Genomic DNA, 23,487 nt, shown 5'->3' on the forward strand with positions numbered 1-23,487 from the left:
TTCGCTGAACGATTTATCCTTCAATTGCCACACTAGTAAATAGTAAATAGTCTTCGTTGACATCTTCAAAAGCCCTGACTATCCTTTCGCGGTGTTCAAATGCGATTCTATTTCTTCGTGGCATTTCTGGACAAATCGAACTGTCACTACATGTACATGTATGTCACACGAATACTGTAGTGCGCCCTCTGAGTTGTACGCAAAAAGTTTCGTAAGTGGCCGAATTTATATCTGCAAGGGGAGGATTGTGAAATTATGATTTGAAAAAAGTACATATGGTCCCTTGTTCTATAATCAAATTTTCGAGGAAAATTGGGCGAGATATCTCTGTTCAAAAGAATTACGCTAATGAGCGATTGTTTTCTCTTAACGTTAGGTGAAAACATGGTAATGTATGTCTCACCGCATTTAAGATTGTTACCTTCATGGATATGGTTGCATAATAATGCAATTGAATGTTAGTTCTCATGCAAATTGTGTTATTGAAAGTCTTTTGTTGAAAACTGAATGTCGTAAAGTGTAAATGATTGTCGTTTCGTGACAACGAATTTTTTTTCGACCAAAATGAAAATACATTTACAGTCAATGAATGTCAAATGAAGGTATTGTTTTTCTTTTGATGATTTTGAATGTTAATGCATATGTAAATGTTTTTCTTGAACGTTCCTTACGCGCAAATGAAGGTCATATTGGTGTTAATGAGAGTTTAATGACCATAATGAAAGAAATTTGGACACAAATGAATGTTTGTTTTCTGTAAATGAACAGCAAAAGGTGTAATTTGTGTTCGCAGTTATCTACCTACAAAGAGCCATTGAAAGTTCATTATCCGATGATGACCAATGCTTAATCCTTCAGCTGCTGAAGTGTCGTTTGTCGCGCCAAGTATTATCAAATGCACTAGGCATGCTTGAGTACGATCGAAAGTGATTCAGAATCGCCGGCTCTAGATCTCTGTCATATGAGTTGCAACTTGCCGGTTAAATCAAAGTGATCAGATGTGAACCAACTCTGAACCGAAAAACAATCACCCCTTTATTAGACTCGTGCGTTTTCGCAGCCTTGGCGCCGGTTATGTTATTACAGCTGTTTTTAGTTGAGTGGTTCATTGCGTTGTTTTCGCTAGTTTCACGAGAGCGATTTTTAATGGGCCGTATCCAAATTACTTTTAGCCTCTATCTTAAAGCGAGTCTTGGTGCTCATCCTTTCACTATGAAGATGAAATTTCATTCATGCAAATTAAACTCATTTTCATATGAATGGTTGTGCACCGCAGGCCTCGCTTTAATAGAAAGGTTTAAGGCAACTCGGAAATCTGCTATCGAGTCTCGTAAAACCAAGACCAAAGTAATCACTCTGGCCAATCATAAAGGGCAAAGACAACTGAACAAATCATTTAAGACATTTAAATCTCGAAGAAAGTACAAATGCACAGCAGCTCGAGGTTCTTCCCGTCTTTTCCCTGAAAGAGGCGTTTTTGCGTTTCGTGTCGCATTTTTCCAAGAAATACCAAGGAACCAGCTACTGACAGCTGCTACTAAATATTGCGAATATGCTATCATCAATATGAGAAGCGTTTTCTGTATTTGGCGATTTCTGATTTGCTAAATAGTTTTCGGTGCTCTTTTGCTGTATCAAGTTTGCCTTTTTCCTTTCTTTATTTCTTTAGTGTTGGCTAATGGTAACAATTTATGACAACAGTAAGTGCTCAACAAGTTGACGTGATTACTGGAACTCTTGAAGTAGTATATCAAACACGACAGACCTTGTTTGACCACATTTCCAAACACCGAGAAGAATGATGAAAATACGACCCGCAGCGGAGTATTTTTGACGAAGTTCGAGGTGTTTGGAAATGTGGTCAAGCACTGTCCTGAGTGTTTGATATACCTTCTCAATCTAAACTAAAACTAAGGAGAAAACGGAGAAATAAAATCGTAAAAATCTATGCTAATTAAGATTAGATATCCAAACATTGTCACGGTGATGATATCCTTTGTTTAAACTTGATGAATTATTAATGAGTTTGAGCAAGTAATTTTCACACTAGTAAAAGAACGATTTATTGTAACTTCGTCCGACACATTTTCATGATACACCATTGTAACCAGTAACTGCTCTTTACCGTCGCGTATAGTTAATAGATAAAAATTTTCCTGACTTCAATTACGCCTTCAGATGACTGACAAATATTGGATAATGCGAATAATCAAGCTTTTTATAGTACTGGAGAAATTAACTACAATATTAAAAAGCATGTAGTTGTAATAATTGAAACAGGCTGCGATAACGCATAATGAACAAACACTCGAATTCAAGATATTTTCTGAACAAAGCTGTATATAGAAAATGTTAACATTGCCAACGATCGGAAATTTACAAATAGTGCACTGCGATTGGAAACTTTTAAGTTGTAATTGGCATCATAACTTCTCACATATCTAACACAAGTTAACAATGTTTTGTTTAGTGTAATTTTTGTTGTTGATCTCATGTTAAGACTGGCTAAATATGAGGAAAACGTTAAGGAGCTCAGTCACGGCATTTTGAGTTATTACCAATCTGAAAATAAAAGTTCGCTAAGATAGAAAAGCACCAAAGAGATAATAATAAGCCATAATGGAACAAGGATTGTTTAGGATGAAGAAGATTAACACGGATTGCAGACGACGAATTTGAGAAACTTAGGCTAAACTTTTCAAGATGCACAAACCCTGACGTATAGCTACTTTAAGTTTGTATTGAAGCATGGGCGATAAAACAGCACAAACCAACAGTTTTCAATCTATGCTGTCTCACCCTTAATGTAATTGTTGTAACTCATTGGCATGTTTGATATTCTTCGATATCGCTGGATCAACTAACGTGCTACCTCGAAGTGTTACTCTATCATAACTTTCTTAGTACGTAAAACTAAGCAAAGAGATAATTATAAAAATGCAGTGCATTCAAATTAAGGCTTGACATTTCGCTGAATGCTGATCGTTTAAGGCAAAAAAGGGATAAAATTCAGTTCCATGGATTCACTGGATTATTTATCTCTTGCATTGCATCTATTCGTCAACTAATGGTTCAGGATTATCCTTTGTTAACTTGTTCAAATCTTGCCACAACTTTGGTGCCCGTAAGAATATTGCCGAGACCGTGATTATGCCGCAAATAATCGCCACAACGAGGAAAAAGCGATCCAGAATCCTTGCGACTAAAGTCCATTCCCAATGTCTGATTGCCAACTCGTCCTCGCTCAAGGTATCGCTATCATCCATGTACGGACGAGCTTCTTCGTTGTTTTTAAGTGGACCTTCTAGCGCCTCGTGTGAGTTTTGGAATGGGTACGAGTTGACAACGTAGTTCATTTGGCGTCCAAGATTTTCCATGTCCGTGGTCACTGGTTCAGAAACCGAAGGCCCGCAGTAGATGGTGTCACTGAATGTTACCATATTGAATCCCTGGATCTGCTGGTCTTTGATGTCCTCTGGTTTCTTCTTGATCGACCTTTTGCGTGATTCGTTTTGGATCCCAGATCTCTGTCGTTGTCGACATCGGCTTCTTCTTATGGTTTTTCGACGCACGATTTTTCTTTTCTCGGAAGTATTGGTCAGGAACACGATAGTCGCGATCCAATCAATCACAAGCTTCTTCACCCATCCGGGCATTTTTCGATTCGTTCTGTGGTAGAAGTTCAAAATCATGGTCGTCACCACCACAGAAGCTCCGATCTCCATGATAATAGCAAAATAATACTGTCCCAGTATGGGAAAGTCATAAGATGGCATGATCTCTGATGTGAGCTGTTGAAAGACGGTCATAGCCAACAGTACCGTAATACTCAAACCTATTCGCTCACCCGATTCCGGCGGCAGGATAAATCCAAGAAAAATCATGGACGAGATCAGGCAGCAAGGCACAATCAAATTGATGAAGTAATCCATGCTTTCCCTCCCCATCTTGATGGTGACGGTTATTTCGACGAAGGGATCGTCTGGATAGCGTTGATAGCATTGCTCGCTTCGTTGCATCTTAACTTTGTAAATTTCCCACTCGCCATTTTCTTGGAAATACGCAGCTGGGAATTTAAGCGTTTTCAGAGGCTCAATGTTCAGTGTGCGAGCATCGTACACCAACGAGCCGAATTTGAGCTCGCATGTCTGAATATCAAAGGGAAAGTACTTTACTTTGATTCCACACAGGGTCGTAAACATCTTTGGGTTGAACCAAGTGTTGGTACCGTTTGAGTACAGGGTTACACCAGATCGATAACTGCTTCTTCCGCCTGCAAAATGGTCCTGACCGTCATTGCTGAATACAAAACAACATTAAAAGAATAGTTCTCAAACAAACTGCTTTTCATGATCAATTTATGGAAATATGGTTAAAACATTTTTGGAAATTGAAAGCCGAAAACTACGTTAGTGTTTATTAAAATATTGGACACAAATCTTGCCCCTAGGTTTTGGGTTTGGCGTTGTTATAAGGTCACAACAAAACAGGCCACTGTGGAGATGTCAAAACGAGTCTTCATGACAAACCATTCACGTAATAATATGTTTCACCCCCACATTCATCTTCATATGAAGCAAACTTATTTTCACATGAAAAGTTTCAAGCCAGGACTCGGTTTGAAACAGAAGCGATAAAAAAATCGGAAATGACCCATTTAATTATCTAATGCTGACAACAGGGTCAACCGTGTGACGTCATGCTACCCAAAATGGCAGCGTGCTAGAAATTTAAGCTCGAAAGTGGCTGATTTTTATGTCCAATTTTTCACAACTCGCATTCTCTGCAATGATGCATTTCCTCCGGACAACTTGCGAACAATGTAAAGTCAATTTTAGAGGTTTCCTATTTCTAAGTGTTTTTACCCTTCAATTAGATGTTACGAGTTCAATAAATCGACAGCTTACTTGTTGTACAGATGAATATCGGGAACCCAGACCCTCTTAGGTTCCACGTGGAGTTTTCTAATTCCTTGGAAGTCAGACACATTCCACCGCAGCATAGGATTTAACCATATCTTGTGAATTAAAAACAGGACATAAGAAAGCACGGCCAATGTTGTTAGCATGACTATGTATTTGAGCTAATTTAGCATTTCCAGGAGTCATTTTATCGAATCAGAGTTATATACAAAATGCAAAACTCTTTTCTTATCCACATACGAAAGTATTTCCTTTGCTTTATATATTCCCCTCTTTCTGGGAATTTAGTGAGCGGAATTTGAATATTTTGTAACAGGCGGGTTTTAGTTATGAATGGTGGTATTGGCACAGAGCCATTAGAATCATTTAGGCCGTTTACGCTTGGTGTCCAAGCCTTATGCATATGCTTAGGGACTGACACTTAATAGTGTCGCGTTCAGACATTGGATACTCCAAGTACCCAAGTACCATTAAGTGACCGAGCAGCTCGGGACCATGTACACGGGCACGGGAACTGCGCCCGAATTCTGGTGTGAGTACTTGGTAAAAAGATGTGTTCACGTTAGCACCCAGAGAGAATGGTGCTCTGGCACTGTGCACGGGTACCAAGTGTAAACATAGCCTCGGTGTCTCCTTTTATTATAGATTTCTCAGAGACAGAATTTAGGTCAGAATAAAAAAATATATACGCCAGTTATGTTGTAAGTTCGAGAAGTTTTGGCGCAGGCTTACACCACAAACCTGTTGAACCCAGCCATACACTGTTAGAGATTGTTCTTTTGCGTTCTGCAGAGAAAAGGTAATGGAAAAACCATTGAGTTCTAATATTATTGGTCGACTTGTAGAGTCAGAAAATTGAGAAGATGGCACTAAGAAAATTGTCGATATCAGCAAGGTGTCCGTATTTCTCTAGGTGAACTTAAGAGATGTAAGTAGATTGAAGCAATAAATTTAACTCTCCTTGATAATTGGGGACCGTTCATTTTTTATGAGGGAGGGGGGGCTGGTGGGATTTGGGAAGCACCATTTAAAAATCGCATGACCCCCCCTCAGCTTACCAATTTTTTCACATGGCCCCCCCTTTATAGCGGTCATTTTTTGGGATGACCCCCCCCCCAAAAAAAAAAAATTGAACAAACAATATTTAGATTTCAACTTTTTTAATATTTCTCTATTATCCCCCTACTTCACGTTATTGTGCTCACTATGAAGACAATATTTACAATCCCTATACGACAGAGAGCTATTGTTTAAAAAACAATCAAAAGAATGAGAAGTGAATTTCGGATCTCCTAGTTATGGCTCGCCCTGAGCGTGTGGCATTTGGCCTCTCATTGGCATCTTCCTCCTCTGAATTGATGAATGCAAGAATGACGTCATTTGAGTCATCTTCTCCCCCAGAGTCAAATGCATCACTGTCATACTCATCATTGTCACTTTCATCTGTTTCACTGCTGTCAGCACTTGCCCTGTTGTCATTTTGTGTCAATGTCCTGGCATTTCTCAGTGTTGGTTGGCCAGCTCTGAGAGGACTCTTCTGCTGCAAGCATGAATATCTTACAATTGTCTTTACTTTCTCACTCTTGCTGCTTTTTAAATGCGCAAAATTCCAAAATGCGCAATAATGGCGAAAGCGACGAGTCGTTTAAGAAAAGGTTTACTGCTGAACGATCCAGGCAGTTTGACATCTTACAACCAAAAGAAGCAATCTTTCTAAGTGCGGATGGCTGTTCAGAAAGGGTGGGTGAGTTTTCCGTGCCAGGGTACCAGTTGAAGCCCAGTGATGGAAGAAAACTGAACTTCTCCATCAAAGAGCTCAGAGCAATTGTGGAAAAGTTGAATGTCATATTGAAAGATGTAAAGGAACATGATTCCACACTCTTTCAGTCCAATGGGCTTGCTTTAAAGCAGGGCGAAGAATTTGCCCACAGTTTTAATGTAAAGCAGATCAAATGTATAGAAGCTAAGTTGACGAAGGTCACTCAGGACATGGAAGCACTAGAAAATAAGAAGAGCAATTATAACAGCATATTCAAGGGCACACTCAAACAGCACATCAACAAAAGGAGAAGGAAAAAAGAAAACCGCAGAAAGTCAAATGAAAGAAAGAGGAAGCGGACTGAAAACAACGTCTAACGAGTTTATGGAATCTGTGTTGGAAACCCGCTAGGAAATGATCTTCCACAATGCCTTGTGTACCCTCCTAGAACGGCCGTCCCGGAAGAGTGTATTAAAGTTGAGGATGTTGCCACGTCGTTATTTAGAAGAGATGGGCCATACATTGCACAGCTCTTGGAAGGGAATTATTTCACCACAAACCTTGAGCGGGAAGTCAGAGATTATGTTTACACCTTCATGTACCCTGAAGAGTACACTCTGACGGAAAGCATTGCTGCTTCTTGCAGCATTGGTGAAAGAGACTCCCATAGCAGCACAAGCGGCGACGAAGAACTCGATGACAGCGAAGATGAAGATGAGTGCCAGTGAAAGTTGCATTCGAAAATAACAGTGTTAAATACTTCTTTTCAGTAGCTACAAATGCTTTTTGTGGCCAAACGTTTTTTTAAAGCAGAAGGAAAGTTTGTAATAAATTTGTATCCTGCCTTCTATGTTTATTCTATAGCAATTTTTTTGATATTCAAACGTTATGCCATTTTAAAGTTTTACTAAAATATTTCACGTGACCCCCCCTTTTTCCCTTATTTTTTTGGGATGGCCCCCCCTCGAAAGCCCTTTTTTTTTCGCATGGCCCCCCCCCAAATCCCACCAGCCCCCCCTACCTTATAAAAAATGAACGGTCCCTTGACACAGCATTTTTGAGAAGTTGGAAATTAATTGCACTCAAAGATAGTTAACATCTCTTGATAACTCCAGTTATTTCCGTTGAATCTGCACCTGGTCCGAACACAGGCTTCAAATTATGTTCGTTCATTAGGTATGCAAATTGCAACCCTACTCAGATGGTAAAGGGGCTCAAGTTCGTTGTTAGCAATCTCTCTCAATCTTCCAGTCTTTGTAGTATACCTCTTTTTTGAGGTTCATTTCGTTCTGACCAAAATAAATGATTTCAAAATAGTACACTTTACTGAGTAACTGTTCTGATTGGTTAAGCAACTCAAGAAATGCAACTTTCAGAAACCATTTTTTTGTTAGTCTGAAGAATTTCTCGTGCTTATTTATTCCAAATCGCACTCGAAATCATGTGTTTGCTAATAATAAAGTCCTGGTCAAACGGACTCGCAAGTAGTCGCAAGTAGCCACGAGTTGAACTTGCGTAGAGACTTGCGCTGGGTGGCCAAACGGATTCGCAAGTTTTCTTCGCAAGTACACGCAGGTCGCAAAAAAACCCATTTCAAGGCAGACATATTCTGTATTTCATTGGCTAATAATAGGTTAATGAACGTCACTCAACTTGCATTGACTTGGGTTGGGTGGCCAAACGGTGAAAAACTTGCGTCGACTTGCGTGAAAACTTGCGTGAAAACTTGAGCGCAAGTCATCGCAAGTCAACGCAAGTGCACGTAAGGCCTGGCCAAACGGAGCCGCAAGTAGACGCAAGTTGAGAACAACACGACATGACGCCTTTCATCTCCTTTAATCGTTTTATAATTAATGAAAGTGAATCACTTTTTTTTTCACTTACCACGTTGACGATTTTAACCAGATCAAATCCAAAGGAGACATTAATTGTGCTTGAGAGATTAGTCAGCGGCAACAGGTCGACGCTGTAGTAGCTGTCATTGAACAATCGTTTATGCAGTTTCTTTTCTGGGCTGAGATCTTCGCCAAGCGTTATTCCTAAAGTACACAGGAAATACATAGAAACCTCCTCTATTTGTATTGAAAATAAAAAATAAATTAATTGCAATATTTAGAGAGGAAGCCACATCAGCTCTAGCTTGTTTTTATGAGGGTCCTCCGTCCTGGTCGAATTGGAATTTGGGAATATTGGTTTGAGCGGACGGAGGAAAACCAGAGAACCCGGAGAAAAACCCTCAGAGCAAGGAGAGAACCAACAACAAACTCAACCCACATATGGCACCGGGCTGGAATCGAATCCGGGCCACATTGGTGGGAGACGAGCGCTCTTGCCACTACGCTATCCCTGCTCTTTTTGTTATTCATATTTGTTCACGTGCATTACCTGTTTCTAGAAGTGAACGGAGGTTTAGTTCCGGAATCGAGAATTCGAACCTCGTGAGATAAAAACTATGAGCTCAGAGGAAAGAGCAAAGCAAAGCAAACGAGACCAATATTCCCCACCAAGAAAAGAACAATCAGGTTGCCGTCATAAAAGTTTAACAGAAATTGCCTGCCAAACCGATGAAGCAAGGAAGAGGTCTACTTATCCAATACAAACTGTTTTCTTTGGTACAATGTTTTGAAATTGAAAACCATAAATTTTTCGCCGAACCTAATTTGCAAATTTCGGACCGCCCAAGGAACCAGTGACAATTCTCCCTGACATCGTGGACCAGTTTTTGATAAAATTAGTATGCTGCGTCACGTGACGTGTTTAGACCAATCGCTTGTAAGGAGAAGCACTGATAAGCCATAAGTTACCAATCCTGGATGGAATTTGAACAAGTCAGTCTGGTCTGGAACAGGACTTTTGAGGCCATATTATAGTATCCTCTATAATCACAACACGTTCAAGTTTTGTGCTATTTTAAGATGTTATACATTAAAATCTTTGCAGCTTACCTGTTGATAAAATGAATCCAAGAAGATCAACTAAAATGATAAGCTTTCTCTGTCTCTGGAAAAACATCTTCTTTCGTCCATCATTCATGTGCCTTCTATCATGCAAGTAAATTCATGGAATTAGGCTCTCTGTCGCTTTAGTTTAAGAATACATATCAAACGAGCTTGAGACGGTCTAACTTGACCTCTCGAGAAATCTCGAATTAAATTTGTACAGTGAGTGTAATTTGTAATAAATAACTGAGCCCAAGTCAATTTTTCAAAGACTAAAAAAGATTGCACGAGCCCGTAGAGTGAGTGCAATCTGTATTGAGTATTTTAAAAATACGAGTGCTTAGTTATTCCATATTGCACGAGAAAAAACATCGTTTGGCTACTTGTTAATAATATGCATGCAAGTTAATTTCAACTTTCTGCTGGTAATATTAAATTTTTAGCACTCAATTTCAACTCTCTGCACTATTTTGGATTGATACTGCTAATGAAGTTATCAGCGGCTTGACACAAAAACGAGGCGACAGGTCAATTCGGCATTGTATTGACCCTTTCGCCTCGTTTGCACGCCTTTTAAAACAAAAGAATATTTGACCTCAGACTAAACTGACCAGCCCTCAGCCAATAAGCATGCCTAGATTTTTGCATTTATGTCCCTCTATTGTGTGATGTCTTTTGACTGAGCTATGTTAACACGCCACTCAGTTTAATTTCATCTCTCGTCTCGATGTTTGTTTTGTTTTGTTTTGTTTTTTGGAAAGTACGGGCCATGCATTCCCTACGAGCCAGTTTGTTTACTCAATACATCAAATAAATCGTAAACTACTCGGATATTTTCGACTTGTTTTATATAATGAAGAAACAAAAACGAACGTAACTGTGAAGTCATCTAAGCGTTTTTCTTACAATAGATAAGCAAGAACCAATCAAAATAATAATAATAATAATAATAAAATATTTATATAGGGCCAATCCACTATTTGTCCATGGCGCTTTACATTAAATAATTTAAAAATATATATATTTAAAAAGCTAAAAAAGGGGAGGGAACAAAAAATAAAAAAATAATCTAAAAATTGAAAGAGTTAAAAAGCTCGTTTAAAAAGATATGTTTTTAAATGCCGTTTAAAAATGTCAATCGAACTACTGGATCTTAGTTCAAGTGGGATCGAGTTCTATAGTCTCGGTGCCGCCACAGCAAATGCTCTCTCTCCATATGTTTTCAGTCTAGCTTTCGGGGTCGCCAGAAGGTGTTGAGAGGACGATCTTAATTTCCGTTGAGAGGTGTTGTACTTAAGTAATTCACTGATGTAGTAAGGCGCTGTTCCATTGAGAGCTTTGTAGACCAGTAGGAGAATTTTAAAAATTATACGGTAGCAAACAGGTAACCAGTGGAGCTGTTTTAGGACAGGGGCGATATGATCAAATTTCCTAGTGCGAGAATGCGAGAATTGCGTGAAGTTTATTCTGGAGTTAACCTTTAAAGGAACACTGTTACAAAACATTTGCTTAAAACTGTTATAAATTCACGAAATGGTCCCTAAAGTTATGTCGACTGCTGCAGTTCACAGTTAAAAGGGACACTGTCACCATTTTCAGCATGATTTTGGAAATATCAAAAACATATATCATAGGTAATAAGAACTTATTTAGCAATAGCTCTAACTAAATGAGAGGTACCGTCAACGAGAAAAGTCAACAATAGTCAAGCAGTCTCAGAACTATTGGTTTTAAACGCTTGGCTTTTAAAAAACCGCCGTTCGCTCTATAATTAATTGCACAATTTAGCTCTAGAACTTTAGGTCATTTATAAACGACTGACTGACTGACTGACTGACTGACCGACTGACTGACTGACTGACTGACTGACCAAACGCGGCGATTTAACTTCAAACTTAATTAATATGCCTTTAAGGTTATTCATTATTCAAAAGGTTCACAAACTGCTACAGCTTAGATAGACATTTTCAATTTTATTCAACCCTTTCGGTCGCCTCCAATTAAGGTCTTCCTATGTGACGTCACTGTTTTGCCATTCTAAAAGTGTTTGTGATTGGTTGATTTTAAAACGTTGGAATAAATTGTAATTAACAATATGTAAAATGATGAGTAATTTTACCAGCGCTTTTTTAATTTGACATAACTTACCAGAGGAGACAACTGAATATAGGCCAGCTTTTGATATGTCTATTCAAGTTTTTGATCAAAATTGTGACTGTCGTTTCGCTTGATTCAACGCAAGCTTCACACTGACTATGAAATTCACGACATTAGCTAAGTCATCTGAACTGCATGCAAGAAGACCTGTTTGTAGCACAACAAACAAGGTATTAATTGGTTTCCTTCATTTATTGTGTAGGTTTATTTTGCTTCGGTTTCAACTTTGATTTTCACCAAAAGCACCGAATACTGTAAACAGCTGCCATTTCAGCATAAGATGGTTGCTTTTAAAACACAATGGCGGCCGGGAATTGCTTCATTTTTTTCCATAAACGCTGCTAGGATACCGGTCCAACAAATCCGCGCTTGAAATGAAGAATAAGGTGGTTCTTGAATAATTCCACAAGGTGGTTCTTGAATCTCTTTATTTTTGTTAAATGTACTTGCACAAAGTTAGGGAGTGTGATACACATATCAAACTCATACCCTTCTTCATTATAAGACTGATAATCAGTCATTCTTCACAAGCCAAGAGGGTCAGTAACGCCAGTTATTCCCCGCCAAGATGTCAATTTGGTTTACCGCTCCGGTTGTGAAAAAATAGCTTCCGCTGAAGAAATATTTATCGCGTTCCCTCTGAGGGCGCGAACAACATGCACGCTTTTTTTTTTTTTTTTTCAACAATCTAGTTTTGAGATTTTGTTCTCCTTTTGAAGAATTTCGTGTTAACTAAAATAATATTGTTAGAGAAGGTTCGTGTTTCTTTACACTGCAGACTCACTGATACCGAATTAGAAATTTCTACGGCTGTAAATGCCTTTTAATTGTAAGATATGTAAATTTTTACGTTTAAAAACTCTTAAATGCGTAAGATAAAGATATTTTTCACGGTTATATCGCGTCACTCGATCTAGATATTTTATGATAAAACATTTTAGCTCTCCTACCTTCTCTTATTTACAAACCCATAAAATAAAACTAATGTAATGATGACCATCTGGTTCGACAGGCTTAAAACACATCCACGTTTTAAAGCTTTGAGAAATTGAAAAAAAAAAAGAAAAGAAAGGGATTGGAAATTGAAACATTGTCCTCGCGAGTGAGACGCTACGAATAACAGTGGCCGATTCGACGACGATTTCACAAAACATGACAATTCTTTCAGGAGTAAAACAATAGACTTCCGCATTTAAAATAATGAACGGCCAAAAACCAGCAATAAAAGCCAGCCCCTTCTAATTGCACTGTGATGCCCGACTGTATGTTGTGAAATGTATTGAAAAACTGTATTGATGATCCCGAACCAGTCGATGTCAAAACTAGGAGGACCCTAAGTCACCATACACGCTATCATTTTTTTTTTTTTGCGATAATCTTGTCGAAGATCGCGCGTTCGACAGTTAGTGTTTGGGAGACAATAAGCCACCTTTTAAATAAACTCAGTTAGTAAATTAGTTAGAGCGGTGCCTTCTCTGGCTTATCCAGTCGAAGATGACTGAAATCAAAGTGAAAACAATCAATTTTTTCCAGCACATGAAACATGAATTCACCGGAATGGAACAAGAGAGTCTCTGTATATATAAACGTTAATGAATTTTAAATACTAAACCGAACCTTTCTGAGGTTTTTATAAGGCTTCACCCAATAAAAATTTTATAAAGAGTAAAAACTTACCCGAAATATAACGTAGCATGTTCATCGCCCTTTGCTCAAAATTAAATTTCTCTTGACTTATCGTTGGTTTTTATTGACATCTAGGGCTCTTCGAGTAAACAACACGCCATTGTATGAGATTGCCAAGCTTGTGCTCCAGCATCTAATTATTAAAACAGGGCTGTAATGCATTTCACTGTTTTGCTTAGTTATAGCTTTTTGACAATATGGAGCCAGCTGTAAACTAGGGTTGACTGAAAAGCAGGAGTCACAGATCCGAGCCAATCGAAATCGTGTGTTGGTTAATGGTCTTGCGATTTGACAAATAGCATGTCTTGAACATTAAATGAACATAACGTGCTCAGTAGATCATTTATCATTACACATCCTCTCTCAGCCAGAGAAGAAAGAGTTTTGATTTGCTTGTACTATATCTGTTAGGAAATAACGAGCTTCGGTTTGTAATCATGGCCGCTTCGTCTTATTTTGTGTCCAACTGAAATGTGGTTACACCGCGTTCTTTGAAGGCGACTTTCTACTGATTAAAAGTCAATTAAAGCAAAGACAATTTGCCTTCGAGCAGTTTCAAAATCAGGAAGTTTTTACACAATGACGCCTTCGAACCGAGTCGGTCATTAAATATGTACTTGAAGCCATATTTTCTTGGTTGCGGTAGATGTGGCATGTCTGTATGTGATCAGCGGTAATGGGTGGCATTCTTTTTCGTACGGCAGAATAACTTGTAGGATTCAATGAGAGGATTGTATCTTATTAACCCCGGGCCATACTGTATTTTAAGGATCTGTCTATACTGTTATCCCACCATATCATATCTGTATCTTGTGTTATCTTATCATTGCACGTCACGGGCTTATTTTTTCCTTCGACGGCTGCAACGTGATGGAGTCGATGTTCCTGTTAAGTTAAATCTATGGGCAAAATAGAAAATATTAAGTTTGATTGATAAGACTGAGAATTAAAATGTGTCACTCAACTAGTCTGAATATTATCATTTCATAACCAACGTTTTTCCTACAACAATTTTCTTTCAAAGAAAGTGCGTCGTCGGCAGCAGAGCTTAACATACAGGACTGCCCCCGCAGAAGTGAGATATATTTGACCGCCCGTTGGCCAATCGACTTGAGAGGTTCATCTAAGGCGGCTTTATTACAGTGTGGACAGACTACATGTTAAGACAGAATACTTCACAACTGTCAAAAATACCATTCTCAACCAAAACATTTGATTCACCAAACAATTAGGTTGGGCTCCATTTTACCATGAAGCGAAAATAAATAAGTCAATATTGGTATATAAACGGATTTTAGGGGAGTGCCCATTTTATCTTACCCAGATGCTTGTTAGGAATGTAGACGTGAACAGAAGAACGAGCAGGCATGGTCAATTAAACCTTGTCTGCCCCCGATTCAAACGGGAGACTGAGGGTGGAAGGTCTTTCTCAGTATCGACTAGCCGTCTCTGGAATATGATGCCTGCCCATATTAAAAACCAACCTAATCTTGCAAGCTTCAAAAAATCCATTTTTAAACATTATATGGACAGTTATAAGGAATTGGACGATTTTATCATCTAAATTTTTAATTTTCTTGTTTTAATTGTTAGACTTGATCCAATGCTTTGCTTTTTAATATATATTTTTTTGAACTCACTTGCGCCCCGAAACATATTTGAGAATCTTTCTATATTTTTAATTTTTAACACGTCATCTTTTTTATTCTGTAAATATTTATATGAGGGCCACTGGTTTTTCAGTGATTACTGTTGTGTGCTATCCTCAATAAGTAAAGTTGATTATTATAATTATTATTATAAACGAGCGTGGTAAAGCCTTTACGGAACGTATTGTCGTCGGCGGAGGTGAGGGTTGGGCAGGTTTTCTGAAGCATCTGAAGAAATCTTTCGACGTATAAAATGTCCTAAAAATAATACTTATTTTCTTCAGGCAATCTTGTATTATTTTTGACGATCGATTTTGCGAAGATTTCCGAAAATTCCCCAAAAGTTGCCCGAAGGCCACACGAACGTTTCCGAACATTTTCCAAAGGTTACCTCCAAAGTTTCGGTCATACAGGCACCAAAAAATTTAAGTACAGTTAGAGCGGTTTTCAACTGAGTGTCGTAAAACCAAAACCAACCCAATTACTTGCCGACTAGACTACTCAGCCAATCTAAAACCTTACTAAAACCAAAACCAAAACCAAAGTAATTGCCTGATTGCTGTCGACACTCAATTGTAAACGGCTTTATAGGGTCAAGCATGATATCAAACAAAACATCATCGATATCATCACAGTAAAACTATCGTAATTTTACACGTGTTAAATTACAGCTTTTCTCAGGGCTGGAAATCCTTATAAAACACCGCAGCTTTCATAATGATTTTGTTTACCATGATAAAGGATTGGTCAGATCATAAATATGATAACATCAATCAAGGCCATTTCTTGTTATTGGTGAAGATCACTTCTCAGCAATTTTGAAGACATAGAATACAACACTATAAGCATGAAATCTAGAGTAAGTCATAAAGTAAAACTTGTCGGATAAAAGCCAACCTTTGCTCTAAAAAAATAGATTATTTTCTAATGACGGTAAAAGCATGGCCCAATTTTACTTAAGCTCTTCTCACTAAAACCTTGAGGTGGGGCATATCTCTGATGTTGTCTTCCTTGGAAGGCATTATGTCTCACTTGCTTTATCATTCATTATTCATGCTCGCATTTGTGACTTTCATCGAAATATTATTTGAAACAAATAGGTCTGTGTTTTCGTAACTTACTCCTGGCGTTTGTCCTGGCATCCACAATTACTCTGTCACTAAAAATCACAGAGCACACGTCATTAAGCGATATTTCACAATTTCAAATAAAAGCAACAAATTCATGCATGATGTCCTGTAACATAGTGTTAACTCGCTTAAATGCAAGTTCTTGAAGCGTTTGAGCTCTGGAAAAAGAGACAGTTTGATTGAGTGATAATACCCTGGGTTTCAGAGTGCGGGAACAAACATCAGCTTTTCAAAAAAGGCACTTGTTTCCAAGTTGATTAGTTCGTGTTTGTGAGAGAAAAAAATATACTGATTAAAAACCACCTGGTCTATTCACAGTCACTTGAACAGTTTCGTTGCCAGAAGACGTGGTCCTTTTACTCAGCAGATTTAAATTTGGCTATCGCTGACTGGAAACGCTCTGAGGACGAAGCACTGTCGGTAACCGGAAGTCAAATGTTCCCTTCTTTAACGCGCATTATCACGGGGTTTTTCATCAAAAATGCCAAATTTATATAATTAAAATGCATGCAAAAACAAAAATTTTGCAATTCATTGTACGAGAAAAAGGGTATGAGAAACAAGAGCTTTGTTCAAAAACGTCTGTAATTAAGTTTGATTCCACGCCACATGTTGACATGAATATGTCACAACAACAAATAATAGCCAAAAAAAAAACGTCAGACTGCGCTAATTAATATAAATGTTGCCTGAAATCCACACAAACAATATAACTTCCATGCCATGCGACATGTTTAATTTGCAGTTCGTTTTATATTCAACAATAGGGACCATCTGTTCTGTTCGAAAATTTTCCACGCATGTTTTGTTTTTCTAATATTACGAGTTTTGTTTGGAAATTTCAATTGAGAGATCCTTTGCATCGACATAGTAAAGCGCATGAGCTTGCGGACACAACAAAACAAGAGTAAAACAATAACGTAGATATTGTAACTTATACATGTAGGCAAAAACAGAAAGGACTAATACAAATTGCAAAAATAACATTTCTAGCAAATTATGGTCTTGGGTATCCATATGGTTCCTCCAGTGCGAATCTCAGAATCAATATCTGGAAAGAACTCTTAAGTTCAGGAATATCCATTAGCTTTCATATTTTTTGAGATGTACCTTGAGTTGAATTTAGGGATTTTGTTGTTCGTTTGGCTTGGGAAATTCAGCAAATATTTTTTTGCCTGTTTTTAAAATAAAGCACTGCTTTGATCATTTGCATGTAAATAATTTGATATCTAGAAGATTTATTTTATTAAGACGGCTTTAAAGTTTAGATTTCACTATTTTTGGGGGGTGCTGTGTATATAACTCAAGGTAATTTTGTCTGAAAAAAAAGACAAGTCTTAAGACAGTTCTTATAGCTTGGAAAAATTGCCTTCCCTGGGAAAAGGTCATTTTTCCACTTAAAAGTAAGCTTTAAATTTAAGCAGCGACATTTAATTCACAGGATACAGGAACAAAAATTATTATCTATTTAGTTCTTCGACTTCCTTTCAGCTGCGTTTACTTTTCAGGAATAATAAAATGAATGAACCACAGGAAGTAGCATGAACTGAAAAGCCTTCCTTCCTTCCTTCAACTTTTAATTTTGAAGCCTCGAAGACCTTGAATTTCTTTAATTAAAAAGGACGATAAAATAGAACAATCGTTAGTTACTGGATTTGGTCTTGATCGGACACCAAATTCTCAGAAGCAACATTTCTTCTTGTATGGAAATCGCCCAGGAGAATTTATGTTTTGACCTTGGGTGTAGTTTAGATACACGTAATAAATAATTTAAATCAATTTCTGTAAAGGGCTCATGAAACTAGTCTTTGAACTGTTCTGAAATTAGAGACTTTAATTTTGAGCTTTGTTCTGTCGGTTAGTATAATTATGAGTTATATGTGGAAATAAATTGTTAAACTGAGATTTCTTGACGCTTTAAAACATGCAAAGATAACAAATATACAAAAAAATATACAAATTGAAGAATGATCATCGCAGTAAATTTTCCAATTTAAGCAATTGGAAAGAAGAAGCCTGACAAAATCAGGGCTTTAACGGGATTCGAACCGGTATCGCGGAGGTCACGGGTTCGAATCCCGTTGAAGCCCTGATTTTTTCAGGCTTCTTCTTTCCAATTGCTTAAATTGGAAAATTTACTGCGATGATCATTCTTCACTTTCATCTACAACCGCAGTTCAAATAGGAATTATTTCAGATATACTTCACATCAAAAAAAATATACAGTCGGGTTTCAATAAACAAAATTATGTGACTTCAAAAAATTGTCACTAATTGAAGATTTGATTCTCTTGCCGTTTAAAAGCTATGCAAATAGTTAAAAGTGGCTACGGTTTAATCTGGTTTAAGATGATCGACATTTCATGACGCTAGCTGTGCTTTGATCATGACTTTACAGTCCAAACAAAATAAATTATCTTAAAATTAAATGAGGAGTTATTTCTTAAGTTGGAAAAGCATCAGATTCCAAGTAAGAGGGATAGATAAAAAAAATAATGCAATCAAAGTACGCCATGGTGACTACAACACATGTTTCCAACGTTCTGATAGCCAGTAACACAAAATTCAATACACAGATTCGATCACCAAGCATGTGAAAAGTTACGTTTTTCGCCCTGAAGCATGAATAGATCATAGTCGATCGAATCCCATCGATTTTGTGACTTTTACTTTCTCAATCAAGCTTAAAACGCAAAACTGTACATGAAAAATAATGGACACCGATAATTACCTTTAATTTGGGATAGCATGAGCCCAAACTTTCGAGATGCAGAGAGCTTATTACTAGTATATCACTTCGAAATCAAGAAGGTTCTTATTCCTGATAAAACGTTTCAAGCAGTATTCAGTCGGTATTCTTAGGGTGGATTTTGTCTTTTTTTTTACTAATATTCAACTATTTCCTTACCTTGTGACTCAAATATATTTGCAAATCGTGCCTTGTCAGCAGAAAAAGACCATGCTCTCTTGGGTCTGATAAGCGAAGAACCGTGTCGCTCAGAAGTCGGAGTGTTTTAAATTGATTTATCACGTGGTGGGCGGAGGGAAAGATGTTGATATAAAATATACTTTTTAAGGAGGGGGGGGGGGGGGGGGGACTTCGATCCGAACTTTCTCCTAGTCTTCGGTTGCGTTTTGCTGTCGTCAGGATCTAAAATGCTTCCAATTTCCCCTTGAAATACACGCATGTTGCTGATTATAGTGTTTGAATCTTCCTGAAGTGAAGAAATTATCAAATCACAAAGGGCAAATAATCGTTCAACTGACATCGCAGGGCCCAGTTTAAAAGAGACTTTCAACGCGGTCAAAAATCCTTTCACAACACGCGCAAGGCGAGAAAGTGCTGAAGATAAGAACTGCGCGAACTAGCATTACATATTTATTTAATATTAAAAATATCAAAAATATTAAAAATACTAATAGTGTTAACTTTTTTAGGTATTGCCTCGACCCTCGACAAAAACCTACACTCGTTCAAGTTTAAGTTCAGCATATTTGGCGAGTTATGTGGGGAGTTTGGAAAGAGTCGATCTCAAATCAGTGAAAGCTAACCAGAGTAGAGCCGAAATGAAACGGCTAACCATCAGCAAGCTGGAGTGACAGATAGCTGGTCTTTTGCTGGAGAATTTTGACTTGAAATCCTGGCTTAGGATTATATGACTTTGAAGAATATGTATCCTAATATTAACGGACTAAAACAATAGAAATTTACGTAAATTAATTCTTAACCTTCCACTCTTCTTTGCTCTTGTCGTGAATTACGTAGATCGAAGGAACGGTGGTCCAGTATGTTTTCATTTATTTTTGTCGTGCCAATTCTATTTTTACTAGTAAGCAATACAAAGGAAAGAAAGTCCCAGGTGACTCTTACAAACTGCTACAGTTTCTTATTCAATGAAATGAATTTTTTTTAACAGTGTTTTCGAACTATGGTATAGCAAACAATCAATGCTAGAATTTCTACAACAACTTTCGCACTTTTAAAAATTTTGGTCTCTCGCTTTCCGGATAAAAGAGAAACAGGATAATAAACAATTATTAATTCAGCTTTCGTGTGATACGTATAATTATTATACAGACTGAGGAATATTCGAAAATGTAATTTCTTGCAATAATTTGGCTATTCGGCGTTAATTTTGCCATAAAGAAATGGCAAATCTGGCACAAAATGATGTTTTGGAGCATTGTTTTGACAGGCTGGTGAAAAGTTTGACGCGATTTTGCCTTAACAGCGCATGTTGCCAAACGAAGACAAAACGTCAACTGGTAAAAATGTAGCAAACCCTAAGAAGTTTGCCAGAAGCGAAGCTTTAAGAAAACTTATGACACAAATTTGCTAAAACGCTTACATATTTCCCAAAACCTAATGGTAAAAATTAATACGATGACCCAGTTTTCTGCAATGGGGTAATCAAAAGTGGCAAGAACTCATGAATAATGGTGATTATTTGAAACAAAAAAAAGTTTCTTATCTCTCTTTCTGATGTCTAAACACCAAAAATGTTGATATATTTGCCAAGTTATAAAAGAACGGGCAAAAGTTACAAAAGTACGTGGAAATTTCTGTGTACCTTATGGCTACGTTAAACACAAAAGAATTGCTTAAACATTTCCATGTACCTTATGCCTACACATAAGAAAAATTGCATGGAAAATTTCATGCATCGGGTATGGCTCAGACACATCAGAAAAATTGCATTGAAATTTCCATGCATCGGGTATGGCTCAGACACATCAGAAAAATTGCCTGGAAATTTCCATGTATCGGGCATGGCTCAGACACATCAGAAAAATTGCATGGAAATTTCCATGTATCGGGTATGGCTCAGACACATCAGAAAAATTGCATGGAAATTTCCATGTATCGGGTATGGCTCAGACACATCAGAAAAATTGCATGGATATTTCCATGTACCTTATAGCTACACATAAGAAAAATTGCATGGAAATTTCCATGTACCTTATGGCTACACATCAGAAAAATTCTATGGAAATTTCCATGTACCTTATGGCTACGTTATCCACATAAGAAACATTGCATGGAAATTTCCATGGTCCCTATTGCTACACATAAGAAAACTTGCAAGGAAATTTCCATGTACCTTATAGCTACACATAAGAAAACGTACATGGACATTTCCGTGTACCTTATGGCTACAAATAACAAAAGGCACATGGAAATACACAAAGACATGTATTTCCCAATCTGATAATCCATTGCTAACTTAAGTCGTGGGGAATATGAATTCTAACAACAGCTTGAAAATGACTAAATAATTAAATAATCATGATTTGAATTAACCAACGGAAAGATACATCAATATGGAACAATGGTACTTTTCTCTCTTTGGGCGAGACATCATGGGAACTGGAAATTAAAGAAACAAAAAACATCAGTCATACGTACCAAAATGTAAACCGTAGTAAAGTGTCTTTGAACTGAACGAACGATAATTGAGGTGTTCTTTCTGTCAGGATCGAGCGCCAACTGATATCACACTTCCTCTAGATCTTTGTTTGGTTGCTGTGGCAATCTGAGTAGCGGGCAACTGTTCACAGATCTAACATGTTGATTCATCAATTGACTGCAGTGGGACACAGGCCACAAATATGGGCTGACATCATTAGGTTGTAATGTTCGTGATAATTCAGAGATAGTTCAGAAGGTGATAATTTAGGGCGCGGCAAAATTGCAGAGCAAATTTATTTAGCTAAAATTAAACATGACTTTTTAAATCAGACAGGAAAATGGAGGGTAACCCTGCGTTTCGGTCAGCTGTTTCTTAATGTATGCAGAAACGTAAATAATACACGTAATAATAAAACTACCTGTGGCTGTAAAAGGAGCCCGTCAGAAAAAACACTAACTTATCGGCGGTCCGAATGTTTTTTGTTATCCTGGTAAACCAAACCAACTTCGCAACTCAAGCTATGATATGTCGATTAAAAAGTGCTAAGTGATTCAGATCACAGATGCGCTTGGCATAGAATATGATCGCAACGAAATAAGTTGGGTTGTGATACTATTAAAACACTGTCGGTCAAGTTTTTATCCTTGAATGGTCGACAGTTCGAATATTTTTTTTGAATTATAGCAAGTCAAAGGAACTGAGCCAATTCAAACTATGATATGTCGATATAAAGACAAGTTTACACGTCTTGTCACAGTACTTAAAATATAGAAGCAGCTTTTGAATTTCAACGCTTTGAGTCCCAGACTTAAGGACGTTCGCGCTAATCCTCCATAGGAAGAAAGATGGCGGCTGTACATTTTACCACAATACCATGCTAGCCTAATACAGTCTGTAAAGTACAAGGAAAGCCAAATTTTTGGAGTATTTGTTCATTTGCTATCGACATTGTCTACGCTGGGTTTGAAGGTTTTAGAACGTTTCTGCACGTTTTTATGAGCGTTTCTTAGGTTTCCTTGGGCTACGAATTATGGGTAAATGTACCAATCGCCATCTTTTTTCCTACAGCGGATTGTTTCTGCGCATCCTTACTGCGCACGCAAATTCACACGCCACGTCATGCATCGAACGCGCGCTAAGTAATAAAATGAACAATAATAGGTGATCCCTATTTTTCTTTTGGCAGATCATTTTCTGTACTGATTTTCCACTTTTAGCGAAAAAAATCTGTAGATTAGGAGTTTGAATTTTTTGCAAAATGCACCATCGAATTCAGTTCTTTTTAGGTCTTCGTTTATCTGTGCGACGGTTTCAAATCCCTCTGAAGGGTTAAGTTTTGTGGAAACGTTGGCAGCATTTGGAGTTATTTACGCAACAGACCCACTTCTACAAAATATGAGTAAAATCGTTTACCTCCATTGACTTACCTTTGATATCTTTAATTATAAACCCCCGTAGACCATGCTAAATTACGTGCGCCAATTTTTCAAAATCAGGGCAGTTTCCACACGTTTTATCCCTGAAACGAAGTCGGTGACCCCCAATTTTTGTTTGTTTCTTTGTTTGTTTTGTATTTCTGACACAAGTAAAAAAATTTTAAAAAAAATCGATGGACTGGAAAATTATCGCGCGAACGTCCTAGACAAAAATAATCGTACCGCAGGTATTTCAGCGCATTCTTTGCCGCTTCAACAGTCCTTTTCCGGTTTTCTTTCCCAGTGTGTTCTATGCAGATTTCTTCTTCTTAAACTCTTTCTTTTTTGGAGGAATATGTTTTATAAGAACATCGAAGCTGAAATTTGCGAAATTTAAAGAATATTTTAAGAATAAACCC

General features: G+C 37.6%; 2 protein-coding genes across 4 annotated transcripts in view; one reads left to right on the plus strand and one right to left on the minus strand.

Annotated features, from left to right (window-relative positions):
* The window catches only part of LOC145463572 (uncharacterized), a 157,639-nt gene that overhangs the window by 76,807 nt on the left and 57,345 nt on the right, over positions 1-23,487 (plus strand). The window lies entirely within an intron of this gene.
* On the minus strand, positions 784-19,278 carry LOC145463275 (acetylcholine receptor subunit alpha-like). Of its 3 annotated transcripts, none has more exons than XM_081447013.1 (6): positions 19,151-19,278; positions 9,627-9,721; positions 8,566-8,720; positions 5,664-5,708; positions 4,908-5,017; positions 784-4,299 (listed from the first exon to the last, which is right to left on the minus strand). In XM_081447013.1, the coding sequence occupies exons 2-6, from the start codon at positions 9,712-9,714 to the stop codon at positions 3,054-3,056; spliced, it is 1,644 nt and encodes a 547-aa protein (XP_081303139.1). In that variant the 5' UTR covers positions 9,715-9,721; positions 19,151-19,278; the 3' UTR covers positions 784-3,053. The 3 variants fall into 3 exon arrangements, with proteins under 3 accessions (XP_081303139.1, XP_081303140.1, XP_081303141.1); XM_081447014.1 differs by lacking the exon at positions 19,151-19,278 and adding an exon at positions 13,455-15,797; XM_081447015.1 differs by lacking the exon at positions 19,151-19,278 and having other exon boundaries at positions 9,627-9,751.

This window comes from Orbicella franksi, chromosome 12, assembly GCF_964199315.1.
Source record: "Orbicella franksi chromosome 12, jaOrbFran1.1, whole genome shotgun sequence".
Lineage (NCBI taxonomy): Eukaryota > Metazoa > Cnidaria > Anthozoa > Scleractinia > Merulinidae > Orbicella > Orbicella franksi.

Excerpts from the sequence above, each read along its gene's own strand:
- LOC145463275 (XM_081447013.1), bottom strand. The coding sequence starts at position 9,714 with ATGAATGATGGACGAAAGAAGATGTTTTTCCAGAGACAGAGAAAGCTT. Across the intron at positions 8,721-9,626 it reads TGGATTCATTTTATCAACAG|GAATAACGCTTGGCGAAGAT; the intron begins GTAAGCTGCAAA and ends TGTGTACTTTAG. Across the intron at positions 4,300-4,907 it reads GATATTCATCTGTACAACAA|CAATGACGGTCAGGACCATT; the intron begins GTAAGCTGTCGA and ends TTTTGTATTCAG.